General features: G+C 40.3%; 1 protein-coding gene across 7 annotated transcripts in view; it reads left to right on the top strand.

Moving 5' to 3' along the window:
• The window catches only part of pi4kaa (phosphatidylinositol 4-kinase, catalytic, alpha a), a 97769-nt gene that overhangs the window by 36115 nt on the left and 47083 nt on the right, over positions 1-14571 (top strand). For all 7 annotated transcript variants that reach the window (XM_060908776.1, XM_060908777.1, XM_060908774.1 and 4 more), the window contains 11 exons: positions 448-616; positions 4206-4256; positions 4414-4522; positions 4645-4781; positions 4997-5130; positions 5602-5684; positions 7505-7575; positions 7656-7780; positions 10151-10232; positions 10326-10409; positions 12197-12286. In XM_060908776.1, coding sequence (XP_060764759.1) covers positions 448-616; positions 4206-4256; positions 4414-4522; positions 4645-4781; positions 4997-5130; positions 5602-5684; positions 7505-7575; positions 7656-7780; positions 10151-10232; positions 10326-10409; positions 12197-12286 — 1135 coding nt within the window. The remainder of the gene's footprint in view (positions 1-447; positions 617-4205; positions 4257-4413; positions 4523-4644; positions 4782-4996; positions 5131-5601; positions 5685-7504; positions 7576-7655; positions 7781-10150; positions 10233-10325; positions 10410-12196; positions 12287-14571) is intronic.

Genomic DNA, 14571 nt, shown 5'->3' on the forward strand with positions numbered 1-14571 from the left:
AAGTCTGAACGCAGTTAATGCACGAGTCTGAGTCATCAGTGCTCAAGTCCAAGTTGAATCACGAGTCGGACTCGAGTACTACAAGTTTGGCTAAAAATGCAGGCAGCCGACATAAACCAGTTGTTTTGATGAACGATTGAAGAGCAGGGTTTTTTAAAATGCTCCTCACCCCCCAACCCCAGAGCATTCTGGGGATCTGCTTTAGAGTAAGACATGAACTCAGAAGTTTTGTGATTATCCTGTGTGGTTATTAACCTGCAAGCAAAATGGATTATATTATCAGGACATAATTATTTGTCATAACGTCTAGGTTGTTTTCTCTTTGAGTTCTAGCTCGCGTTCCTAGAATGAGTGATTCCGTTTTCCCTAACAAGAAAATATGTCCCTGGTCGCATTACCCTTATGAGTTTTTATGTGCGATTCCCTTTTTTTGTTTCGTATTGGCAGGCATTGCTCCCTGGCTGTGATTAATGCTCTAGCTAACATCGCAGCTAACCTGCAGGCTGAGCAGAAGGTAGATGAGTTACTTGTAAACCTGCTCGAGCTGTTCGTTCAGCTGGGCCTCGAGGGCAAACGTGCCAGTGAGAGAGCCAGTGACAAAGGCCCAGCACTTAAGGTAAACACACCTACATTTTTCCAAAGCTTGTTACGTTACATAGACACGGACTGTAAAAGTCATCACTGAAAAGGAGTTCATGCGAATACAGTCGGTGCATCTTGTTGAAATCACCACTGCGTTCATCCTGCGCATCAATGATTGATTGATTGATTGATTTTGCAAGCCAAAATAAATAAGATGCCATTCATGGCCTATGATTGGTGGAGGAAGAGGTAAGATCCAGGAGAGATAACGAGTATCTCATTTAAAAAAAACTAAATGAAAATAAGAAATACAAAATATTTGCCAGTTTTAGGTCAGCACAGAAAATGAATATTGTTAGGATTTCATCAGCTACTAAGATTTTGACATGGTCACGGAGAGGAAACGAAAACGCACCAGACAGACACGGTGAATGTGCATTCTGGTGTCTGTGACTGCTATCCATTTCCATTCTTTGTACTTATGGAAACAAAAAAATAAGTAAATAACAGGTAATGTCTTTTGTGGTTAATTATCTTAAAGTGCATATCACGGGTAACTTCAGGAGCAAGATCAATGTAATTCTCCTATTTTATATTAAACTTTGGTCAAATATCTGTCACATTTTTCATTCTGTGCAATTTTTTTACCTTGCGCAATGCCAGAAAAATTCAGTTGAAATCAAGCCATTTGAGGCGAATTGGTCCGCCTCTGAAAAAACTTTGGCGTTTGGATTTCCCAGCAAACATTGATTTTCGTGACGTCGCGTGCGGGACGCCTCCCTCTGAATCCTACGTCAGCACTGGTTTGTTTATGAGAAAACAACCTGGTGGTTTTCTGCAAATTTCTTCGTTATCACGTAATTATTAAAATGGTTAACAGGGGGGTGTCGTGGCTCAGGTGGATAAGGCGCCATACCATAAATCCGGGGACCCGGGTTCGATTCCGACCCGAGGTCATTTCCCAATCCCTCCCCGCCTCTCTCCTGCTCATTTCCTGTCTCTACACTGTCCTATCCAATAAAGGTGGAAAAAGCCCAAAAAAATAATCTTTAAAAAAAAATTAAATAAAATGGTTAACAGACGTATCGTAGGAGGGTGTAGCAACACCAATCGTGATGGGATTAGTACTCATCGTTTTCCAAAAGACCGGACAATAAGAGAGAAATGGGAGCGCTTGGGAGTCGGCACATTCGACTGCTTGAGCGCTTTCACATGCGTAGCCTGTGTTTTGATCCTGGGCATCAAGTGGCAGGACAAGATTACAAATCTCAAGGTCTTGGACCATCCTGAAATAACCAGCATCGAGGCCATGATCTTGAAAGTGCAACTGGGATGGACAGGGCATGTCATTTGCATGGATGACCACCGGATCCCAAAACAGCTCCTCTATGGCGAACTTTGCCAAAGCAAAAGGAAACGAGGAAGGCCAGTGAAACGCTTCAAAGACTGTCAAGGCTAACATCGCTTATGCTGGCATAGCCCCAAAACAGCTGGAGGAGTGTGTGCAGGATTGATCCAACTGGTGTGCCCCGATACGCCTTGTCCAGGAAAACTTTGAAGACAACCGGCGAGACATCATTGTGGCGTGTGCTAGGAGAAAGGTGGCAGCTGAGGCACCCAGTGATTTCAGAACAGTTTTCCTGCCCTCACTGCGGACGTACATGCAGATCCCGCATTGGACTCCAGAGCCGGCTGCGAGTCCACACCCGCACGTCGGATCCAACGGACCACCCATCATAGGCAAGAGACCGAGGACTATAGAAATGGAGATCGGTGCTGCACCCATACGCCTTAGAGTTGGTTAATACTGGGACAGGAGACTGCCTGAGAAGACCAGATTTTGGTGCGAGAGGGACTTTGACTTTTTTTTTTTTTGTATTAGCAGTTGTTATTAAAGACCCTAATGAATTGGTAAGCAACACAGAAAGCGATCATGATTATGAGTGTGATATGCACAGTTTTTATGAGCCTTTGTACAACCCCGATTCCAAAAAAGTTGGGACAAAGTACAAATTGTAAATAAAAACGGAATGCAATAATTTACAAATCTCAAAAACTGATATTGTATTCACAATAGAACATAGACAACATATCAAATGTCGAAAGTGAGACATTTTGAAATTTCATGCCAAATATTGGCTCATTTGAAATTTCATGACAGCAACACATCTCAAAAAAGTTGGGACAGGGGCAATAAGAGGCTGGAAAAGTTAAAGGTACAAAAAAGGAACAGCTGGAGGACCAAATTGCAACTCATTAGGTCAATTGGCAATAGGTCATTAACATGACTGGGTATAAAAAGAGCATCTTGGAGTGGCAGCGGCTCTCAGAAGTAAAGATGGGAAGAGGATCACCAATCCCCCTAATTCTGCGCCGACAAATAGTGGAGCAATATCAGAAAGGAGTTCGACAGTGTAAAATTGCAAAGGGATTGAACATATCATCATCCACAGTGCATAATATCATCAAAAGATTCAGAGAATCGGGAAGAATCTCTGTGCGTAAGGGTCAAGGCCGGAAAACCATACTGGGTGCCCGTGATCTTCGGGCCCTTAGACGGCACTGCATCACATACAGGCATGCTTCTGTATTGGAAATCACAAAATGGGCTCAGGAATATTTCCAGAGAACATTATCTGTGAACACAATTCACCGTGCCATCCGCCGTTGCCAGCTAAAACTCTATAGTTCAAAGAAGAAGCCGTATCTAAACATGATCCAGAAGCGCAGATGTCTTCTCTGGGCCAAGGCTCATTTAAAATGGACTGTGGCAAAGTGGAAAACTGTTCTGTGGTCAGACGAATCAAAATTTGAGGTTTTTTATGGAAATCAGGGACGCCGTGTCATTCGGACTAAAGAGGAGAAGGACGACCCGAGTTGTTATCAGCGCTCAGTTCAGAAGCCTGCATCTCTGATGGTATGGGGTTGCATTAGTGCGTGTGGCATGGGCAGCTTACACATCTGGAAAGACACCATCAATGCTGAAAGATATATCCAGGTTCTAGAGCAACATGTGTTCCCATCCAGACGACGTCTCTTTCAGGGAAGACCTTGCATTTTCCAACATGACAATGCCAAACCACATACTGCATCAATTACAGCATCATGGCTGCGTAGAAGAAGGGTCCGGGTACTGAACTGGCCAGCCTGCAGTCCAGATCTTTCACCCATAGAAAACATTTGGCGCATCATAAAACGGAAGATACGACAAAAAAGACCTAAGACAGTTGAGCAACTAGAATCCTACATTAGACAAGAATGGGTTAACATTCCTCTCCCTAAACTTGAGCAACTTGTCTCCTCAGTCCCCAGACGTTTACAGACTGTTGTAAAGAGAAAAGGGGATGTCTCACAGTGGTAAACATGGCCTTGTCCCAACTTTTTTGAGATGTGTTGTTGTCATGAAATTTAAAATCACCTAATTTTTCTCTTTAAATGATACATTTTCTCAGTTTAAACGTTTGATATGTCATCTATGTTCTATTCTGAATAACATATGGAATTTTGAAACTTCCACATCATTGCATTCCGTTTTTATTTACAATTTGTACTTTGTCCCAACTTTTTTGGAATCAGGGTTGTACTCTGCATTGAAAAATTGTCTTTTTTTCTTTTTCTTTTAGGCCTCAAGCAGTGCTGGCAACTTAGGAGTGCTCATTCCTGTCATTGCAGTGGTAAGATTTAATTCCTTATCCAAAACGAGTGTGAAAGCCATTATGTCCATAATGGCACAGCGGTTTTCACTTCTGAAATTATTTACTGTACATCTCAGACTATTTTTTTTTTTTTAAATTTGTAAATGAATCAACTTTAAATCAACTTGATTTTCAGCTGACTAGACGCTTACCACCAATAAAGGAGGCTAAACCCAGGCTGCAGAAGCTTTTCAGAGACTTTTGGCTCTATTCAGTCGTCATGGGCTTTGCGGTGGAGGGTTCAGGTGAGCTGTAATTGTTAAACTGTACTTAGTATGGCTGCGTTATCCTAGCGTACCTCAGACTACTGTATCCGAGAGCGATTTGCAGTTTTCTGTGCACTAATATCGTACTGTCTCTTCTCCAGGTTTATGGCCAGAGGAATGGTACGAGGGCGTGTGTGAAATTGCCACTAAATCCCCTTTGCTGACATTTCCTAGCGGTGAGCCTCTGCGCTCGGAACTGCAATATAACTCGGCTCTGAAGAACGACACGGTCACTCCGGTATGTTCACTACTTCTTCAGCTCTATTAAGGAATCTTTTTTTCGAACTTAATTCTGAAGGAACTTGTCATTTAGTAAAATCTGCCCCATGTCCAGTGGCGGTATATATCTGAGGGGTAATAGGAAGGTCATGATGTACAGGAAAGTGCTGTAATGTTTTTAGTGTTGGACAGATTTGTATTTAAGCACGATGCGCTTGCTTGTGTTATTTCGAGGCGGAGTTGAATGATTTGAGAAGCACCATCATTAACTTACTGGATCCTCCACCTGAAGTAGCAGCCCTTATCAATAAGCTGGACTTTGCCATGTCTACCTACCTGCTATCAGTCTACCGGCTCGAATATATGAGGTACTTCTTCAGCAGTGTACACTACGCATATAATATGTAAGGAATAAAACATGGTGTGTGCTGATTTTATAGAAAAATAATCAACGACCAGGTGCTGTAATGCAAAGTTACTGTTACCAGGTCAGTGTTGGTTGGTTGGTTGATTGTTTTTCCTGTAACGGCCCATCCTGAAGTGTTTTATTCCTCTTGTATCCATAGTAGCTTATTGATGAGTACAGATTATTTTAATTAATGAACAAAATGTTATACTTCTTAACCGCTGATAGTTAGGTTTAATGCTGTGGAATGAAAGTTAGATCATTTCAGCATGCAGCAAATCAGTTTTCTATTTAATTACTAATATTCTGTGGTGTAAATATCAAAGTTCCTAGCTGCCCGATTTCATTTACAGTGAGTTAGCATTTGAATTCGAGAAGACGACCTTTCTTTCAAATGAACGTGCAGTATAATACAAGTTTTTCCAAATTACAGAATGCTACGATCTCTGGATTCAGACCGTTTCCAGGTGATGTTCCGTTATTTTGAAGATCGAGCCATCCAGAAAGACAAGTCAGGTAAAAGGAAAAAAAAAAAAAAAAGACTTGCGTTTCCTACTCGTGCATGTCATTAGCTCATCTGGCTATAAGGCCAATTAGGCCCTGTTTACATTATTTCGAATCAGTGGATCATCAGATTAACGTTTTTAAAACGATTCGCGTACACACACAAATAGCAGGAAGTGAAGTCCGCGCCGTTTTTCAGCAGTCGCGTCACATGACCAACGTGGCATGACCAACGCCAGCGAATCAGGAAGGTGGATGTCACACCAGCGAATCAGGAAGGTGGATGTCACAGTGACGTTGTCCAATGACGACGTCAGCTAGAGCTCAGCACTGCGTATCCTCGTTCCTCAATGTTTACACAGCACCGGATCAGATACGTACTGGGTTGAATACGTGGGCCCTGGCGGATTCAAATTGTTCCGCCTGTGGAGTCGTTTCCCGGCGTTTTAATGTGCACGGACAGTGCATCCGCAACGAAAACGATACGGATACGGTCTAATGTAAACACCACCTTAGATATCGCAACGGCATGGCGTCCGTCATCTACAATTCAGTTAAATCGTATCTCCTCCCTCAATTCTCCACGGGTTTCCGTTCCGATTGTTTTGTTTGAAAGAACTCGTCACTCTGCACAAAACTTGGTCGTCGTTTTGTCAAATTGTTTGCTAACGAGTTAGTAATTAGGCCAAATTAAAGAATTTTCCAGGCCTCTCACTAGGATTGTATCTTCTCTCTCAGTTCTCATCCGATTTCAGTTTTGGGTAGATCTTCCCTTGAGGGAAAGGGAAGATCTTTGTTGATTTTCTTGTTGTAAACAATTTGTTTACAACTTTTGTTTATTTTCAGTTGAATCATATCTTCTCCCTCAGTTCTTACTGGATTTCAGTTCTGATTGTTTTGTTTGAAAGAACTAGTTCTTCTGTACAACACTCAGTCATTGTACTGTCACATTTTTGCTAACAAACTGCTAATTCGGTCACCTGAACTAGTTTTCGGATTTTTCACTCGAATCGTATCTCCTCTCTCGTTTGTTTACAGCTTTGTTTACAACTTTTGTTTATTTTCAGTTAAATCGTCCCTCCGTCCCTCAGTTCTCATTGGATTTCAGTTCTGATGGTTTTATTTGAAAGAAAAAGACTTTCTGCATAAAACTTGGCCATTGTATTGTCAATTTTTTGCTTACAAATTAGTAATTAGGTCAACTTAACGAATTTTGGGACTTCGCATTAGAATTGTATCTCCTCTCGCAGTTCTGATCGATGTTTTGGGTAGATCTTGCCTCGGGGAACAAAACTTGGTCTTTTTTTTGGTAAACGATTTGTTTAGAACTTTATTTTTAGTTAAATCGTGCCTCCTTCCTTCCTCCTTCATTTCTCAATGGATTTCAGTTCCGATTTTTTTATTTGAAAGAACTGGACCTTCTGCACAAAACTTGGTCATCGTTTTGTCAATTTTTTGCTAACAAATTAGTAACTAGGTCAACTTAAATTTTCTTCTGACTAGAATTGTATCTCCTCTCTCATTTATCATGCGACTCCAGTTCTGATCGATGTTTTGGGTAGATCGTCCCTTCGGGAACAAAATTTAGTCCTTTTTGTTGATTTTCTCGTTGTAAACAATTTGTCGTGGAGGTTGGTCCTCTCTCACTTTGCCACATTTCAGTTCTGTGTGATGTTTTGATAGTCATGGTTGTTTTGATGGCAAGCCAGATGAGCTACTACACCCTTGATGTTCTGGTTAAACATTGTGGTTAACCATCTTATTTATTATGAAGATTAATATGAAATCTATTGTTTGTGGTGTGGGTTTTTTTTTATGTTCCTTTTCCTCAGGGATGATGCAGTGTGTGATTGCGGTTGGTGATAAAGTCTTTGAGGTCTTCCTTCAAATGATGGCAGACAAGGTAGGCTCTGAAATGATGGCGTTTGATTGTAGAGGTATTTAAAGCGACTTGAGCTCTCAAGTCTTTATTTCCTGCATCAGGCCAAGACCAAGGCTCATGAAGAGGAGCTGGAGCGGCACGCTCAGTTCCTACTGGTCAACTTTAATCACATCCACAAACGGATTAGGCGCGTGGCTGACAAATACCTCTCGGGCCTGGCTGAAACGTAAGCATGCAGTTTTGTTTGGAAAGCACACCATGAATTTCAGAAATGTTTGCAGCTCTAGTCCTTTCATACTTGGCTCATGGACAAAAAAATAATGTTGTTGTGGTTGAAAAGCTGGATGATCATCTTAATTCTGTATTAAACTCCTTTCTTGGTAGACACTAGGGCACAATTCAAGCATAGCACTGAGCAGTTGAAGGTTAAGGCTGCTTTCACACTAGCCATTGTTTCTCAACTGCCAGTGCATGATTTACACGTGATCCAGGGGGGAGCAGCCATAAGGTCTTTTTTTTTTTTTTAAAGACGGGGTGAAAAAAAATTATCCAAAGGTTTTTGGTCACAATGGAGCACTTCCAGAATTGAAAAATCGGGAAATGCCAAACAATCACAGGCCTAATAATGTAACTTTCACCTCGTTCAAGTTTCTAATGTTAACTAAAAATAACAAAGCTGCAATAAAAGCAAACAATTTCTCATCAACCGAGTTAAACTAATCATTTTTTTTAAATCATAAAGTTCTACTCTAAAAAGACAGCTAGGCTAGTCAGTTAGCTGGTACTATCTAGGAGTGGTAAGAATGTTGTTGTTAAGGTTACAGTGTGTATCATGTGAGCTGCATATGCCTGTGAAAAGCACAATGGTCAGTGCTTTTTCTGGGAAAGAAGTGTTCAAGCAGCCTATGGGGCATGCTCATGACTGTCAGGCAAACCTGGAATGTTGCAGCCAGCTCATCAGCGGAGATATGAATTTTTAGGAACTACTTTTGATATATATACACACTAGTGCATCTCAAAAAATTAGAATATTGTGAAAAAGTTCAATATTTTCCATCAGTTATTTAAGAAAGTGAAAATGTTATATATTATAGACTCATTACACATAAACTAAAATGTTTCAAGCATTTCTCTATTTTAATTTTAATCAGTATGGCATACAGTACAAAACCATTAAAACAAACCCATCTCAAAATATTAGAATATTTCATTTCGAGTTTGAGTAAAACAGTATGAACACAGTGTATCTCTCGGTCTAGTTCAGTACACACAACCACAATCATGGGGAAGACTGCTGACTTGACTGTTGTCCAGAAGATGATCACTGATGCCCTCCAGAAGGAGGGTAAGCCACAAAAGGTCATTGCTGAAAAGGGTGGCTGGAAAAGGTGCACAAGCAACAGGGATGGCCGCAGTCTTGAGAGGATTGTCATCAAGAAAAGTTGATTCAAGAACTTGGGAGAGCTTCACAAGGAGTGGACTGAGGCTGGCGTCAGTGTATCAAGACCCATCACGAACAGACATCTTCAAGAAGGGGGATACAACTTTCGCATTCCTAATATCAAGCTACTCCTGAGCCAGAGACAATGTCAGAAGTGTCTTATCTGAGCTAAGGAGAGAAAGAAATGGACTGTTGCTCAGTGGTCCAAAGTCCTCTTTTCAGATGAAAGTACATTTTGCATTTAATTTGGAAATCACGGTTCTAGAGTCTGGAGGAAGAGTGGAGAGGCACAGAATCCAAGGTGTTTGAAGCCCAGTGTGAAGTTTCCACAGTCTGTGATGATTTGGGGTGCCGTGTCATCTGCTGGTGTTGGTCCACTGTATTTTATCAAGTCCAAAGTCAACACAGCCATCTGCCAGGAGATTTTAGAGCACTTCATGCTTCCATCTGCTGACGAGCTTTTTGGAGATGCTGACTTCCTTTTCCAGCAGGACTTAGCACCTACCCACAGTGCCAAAACTACTACCAAATGGTTTGCTGACCATGATATTACTGTGTTTGATTGGCCAGCCAACTTGCCTGACCTGAACCCCATAGAGAATCTATGGGGTATTGTCAAGAGGAAGATGAGAAACAGCCGACCCAAAAATACAGATACGCTGAAGGCCACTATCAAAGCAACCCGGGCTTCAATAACACCTCAGCAGTGCCACAGACTGATCACCTCCATGCCACACCGCATTGATACAGTAATTCATGGTAAAGGAGCCCCAACCAAGTATTGAGTGTATAAATGAATATACTTTTCAGAAGTTGGACATTTCTGTATTGTAAATCCTTTTTTTTTTATTGATCTTAGGGAATATTCTAATAATTTGAGATACTGGATTTCTGATTTTCATGAGCTATAAGCCATAATCATCAAAATTAAAACAAAAAAGGCTTTAAATATTTCACTTTACATGTAATGAATATAGAATATATGAAAGTTTACCTTTTTGAATTAAATTATGAAAAAAAGGAACTTTTTCATGGTATTCTAATTTTTTGAGATGCACATGTGTGTGTGTATAATATAAAATGTATTTATTTATTTATTATTGTTATTATTATTAAAGTTCTATTGATGATGTACTGGTGTGTTTTTCTTTCTAGCTTCCCTCACTTGTTGTGGAGCGGCCGTGTGTTGAAAACAATGCTGGACATTTTGCAGACGCTTTCCCTTTCGCTCAGCGCTGTGAGTTTATACCAACTCTAGTCAGAGTATTTTCCCTGTATCATATGTCAGCATCACTCTTCCTTTCTCACTTTTTTTTTTTTTTTAAAAAAGGACATCCACAAAGATCAGCCGTATTATGACATCCCAGATACTCCTTATCGCATCACTGTTCCTGATACTTACGAAGCCAGAGAGGTAGGACTCCAAAGCAGCAGACTTGCTTGGTTTTTTTTTCCTAAATTTTAAAAATTTTCTTTCTTTAAGGACACTACATATTCCCCTGATTTTAAAATAGTAATATGATTTGATTTTGCTATTATTTATTGGGATTATTAATTCAATTAATAACAAAATTTGACTGTCACATTGATGCTAAATAGTAACATGAACTCAAAATATGCAAACAAATTAATATACAGTAGAAAATATGAGTGTAGAGCTTGTGATTTAATGCAGTTCATTTAAAAAAAAAAAAAAAGGTTATTTATCATTAGATAATGGCTTAGCATTATCTAAGCCAGTGTTTCTCAACCACTGGGCCGCGAAGTGCCATCTAGTGGGCCGCGAATTTTTTCAAGTTTGAAGCCAAATACTAAATAGTTCAGGATGTCATAGTATTCTAAATCCGGTAGCTGGTTTACCGTATAAATGTATTTATGGGTAAATTAAGAAGAACAGGCTTTTATGTTTGTCACATTCCTCTTCTACATTTAACCCACACATGCGCACGTGAGCGCGCGCACAGAGTGCAGTGGGCAGAATAATTAAATACATTTGTGGGTAAATTATATGGATCCGTGATGCCTGCTGGAAGATGAGAGCAGGGAGGATTGAGAATCAAGCGGCTGTGGTTTGTTTACACTTGATATTAAAACTTGTAGCATCTTCACAACCATTGCAAAGACGCATACAAAAAGCTCAAGCCCAGAAATTCCTCCTTACCCAGGCATAAACGATACAAGATTTATCTTGTAGTTTCCTGATCCCCAGATCTTTAACCCAGCCACATATAAAAACTTGTACTCCTCCGTGCTCTTCCAGGTTTTCATCTGTTTGTCCTTATCGAACGATGTCTGTAGTACCAGGTAGTTTGAGATTTCAGAGAACTTAGCAGATGGATAATTTGCGAACTTGGAATGAATGAACGAATAACTTTATTTAAATACGATAAGTTGATCAGCAGAGCTGGTGGGGTCATGGATGTACAGATACAAATAATTACAAATACAAAAGACTAAAAATATACACAATGTTTAAAAAAAAAACTTAATCTGTTGATTTATCTGTTAATTATCTTCATATTAAGTTAATAGCATGCATAATTATTGTCTTTGTATTTAGTTCCAGCTACAATAGGATCAAAATTTATTCTACTAATGTCAAATTTAGGGAGTAAATTTTTCTTTCATCGGAAAAATCCTTCTTTGTTAGCATGTAAGGATCTAATCCCATTGAGTGGTTTCTATATCCACTTCTTGGTTTTAATAACTTGCTTGTTTGCTGAACACAAACATGGCAATAAGTTCTTGTATTAATGGACCAGACTCCACTTTTGGATCATTAATCCCTTTTGATTGAGAACGCCCTGCATGCATGGGTTTATGTTGGCTTCTGGTACATCCATACGGTTTTGTTTTTAAATACAATACCTACAATTAAAAACAGTGTGGTTTTATTGCATTTATTTAATTCCTGGGCTCCCATTTATAACAGGGAGTGATGTTGCATCATGTTAATACACTTTACAATAGATTATTAGATTCTAATAGAATAGATGAGCCAAAATAATTGGGGATGTTTTTTAACGGGCCCCGACTTGTTACAAATATGAATAGGTGGGGCCTTAAAGTAGAAAATTTGAGGACTCCTGATCTAAGCCATACTGTTATATATTACAGTAACTGTAAAAAATTATAATTATGGTTAAAATTCAATTAAAAATGTCCTTTATTAATTACCGTGAGATTTCTGTCCTGACGCAGAGTATTGTGAAAGACTTTGCTGCACGCTGTGGTGAAATTCTGAAGGAAGCCATGAAGTGGGCACCATCTGTCACTAAATCTCATCTCCAGGTCAGTTTCAAGATAAAAAACCTGGGTCATAAATTTTCTTTGTTCCCTTGTATTTTTTTTTTTTTGGGGGGGGGATTAGATTATCATGCTGGGATGTGTTGATGTGTGCTCAGGTGTGTTGTGCACTGTTCAATTCAATTCAGCTTATTTTTATAGCACTTTTAACAAAGGCCAGTTTACAGAAATGTAGACATAGATTCAGTTCCGTAATGAGAGAAGCAGAGGTGAAGGTGGCATGGAAAAAGGCAAACCAAGACAGCATGAAGAAGAAGAAACCGTGAGAGGAGCCAGCCTCAAAAGGGAACTAGCAGTGTGTCCGCGGAGTCTTTTTTTTTTTTTTTTAAAGATTTTTTTGGGGCTTTTTTCACCTTTATTGGATAGGACAGTGTAGAGACAGGACAGGAAATGAGTGGGAGAGAGAGACGGGGAGGGATCGGGAAATGACCTCAGGTCGGAATCAAACCCGGGTCCCCGGATTTATGGTATGGTGCCTTAGCCACCTGAGCCAGAATTATTCTGCACGTAGAAAATCTTCCTGGAAGTTCCTTTCAGCACCTAGATGTCACCCGGGATTGGTTAGCATCTCGGTGCTGAAAGGAACTTCCTGGAAGATTTTCTAGTTTCAGTTGTGTTGCCAGATTGGGCGGTTTTAAGTGCGTTTTTAGCGGGTTTTGAACATATTTTGGGTTGGAAAACGTCAGCAGTATCTGGCAACACTGCCGGCGGGAAGATTTCCTGGTTCCGGTTTACAGAGCTGACTCCGTTCGTGCAATTGCTGGTGTTGCGTAGGCTACCGTGTAAGCTCTGTCAATTTCAGAGACAAATTAAAAATGGAAGCGGACGAATTGGTTCCTAAAAGAACTAGTAAGGGGTCAGTCATCTGGCATTTTTTGGATATCGCGAGGAGGACGTGGAACAGCAAATGGCAGTTTGTAAAGTGTGCAAAAAAACCTGTCACCACAAAAGGCAGCAGCACTACAAATATGTTCCATCACCTGAAAACTCACCCAGTACAGTATGAAGAGTCTCTTAAACTCCGAACTACTTGCCCACGAGCTAAACAAATGACCATAGCGGCCTCGTTCTCCAAAGCCACCCCATATGAGAAAACGAGTCAGAGACGGAGAGCTATAACGGATGCAATCACTAACGTCATTGCCGAAGACATGATCCCAGTTAGTATAGTGGAAAAACCAGGCTTCCAAAAATTACTAAACACACTCGATCCCAAACATGAGTTGCCTGGTCGCAGACGTTTTACAGAGAAGGCAATACCGGAATTGTACACATCTGAGAGGCAGAGCCAGAAAACACTCAGTTCAAAAGTGTGTAAAGAGAAAAATGATGTTTTGCAGATCTCTCTCTTCTCTCCCTCAATCTCTCTCTCTATTGTGAATGTTCCAGTGGTTCTCAGTAGTCAGGTTAATAGCTTGGAGATCTATTTTTTTCAAATAATTTAATGAAAGAGCACTTTTCTTATTTAGGCTAAATGTCTTTCTCAGTGTTGAGCTTGCACTTTATTGATTTGAGCTCTGAGCAGCTCTGTATTGTGTTGCCCCTTTGTTGCAATTTTCAAGATTGTTTTTGCAGTTTGTGCCACATCTTTGTTGAATAAAAATAGTCTTATTTCAATTCAATTGTGATTAATCACCAACATGAAAATTTAAAATGTGTTGTTGAAAACCACCTGTAAAGTTAACCAAGAATGTTATTTAATCTGCAGGGATTGTAGTGAAAACAGTAAAGAGTAAAAGTTAGATTTCATGGAGTCCTTTAGAGGAGATTTAAATATATCGTGATATATATCGTATATCGTGAAATGGAGAAAATGTATCGGGATATTAATTTTTTCCCATATCGCACAGCCCTATTGTCACGGTTTGTAGCAAAATGGGCAAATGCAAGTTTAACAACTGCTGGCTTGAACGCAATGATTTCGTAGACTGGTTGAAACGTGTACCAAACAATCCGTTTGAGGTGTACTGCACATTGTGCAAAAGAGCACTCAAACTCGGCACCCTGGGTGTAAAGGCACCGGAATCGCACGCGAAAGCGGAGAAGCACCAGGCTGCCATAAAAGTCTGCAACAATCGCATGCCATCACTCAATTTTGTTCACCGTTGTCAGGTCCAAGCACATCTCAACACGGTGTATCAGCTAACTCCGTGCAAACTGTAACGCTACAACACGCAAACCATACGGAATCGAATGCCTCATCCTCAAGTGATTTGCGGGATGTCTTTGGCTCCCCTGCAACTTAGTTCCTCATTAATGCAAGAGCGCAC

Source organism: Neoarius graeffei, chromosome 25 (assembly GCF_027579695.1).
Source record: "Neoarius graeffei isolate fNeoGra1 chromosome 25, fNeoGra1.pri, whole genome shotgun sequence".
Classification (NCBI taxonomy): Eukaryota; Metazoa; Chordata; class Actinopteri; order Siluriformes; family Ariidae; genus Neoarius; species Neoarius graeffei.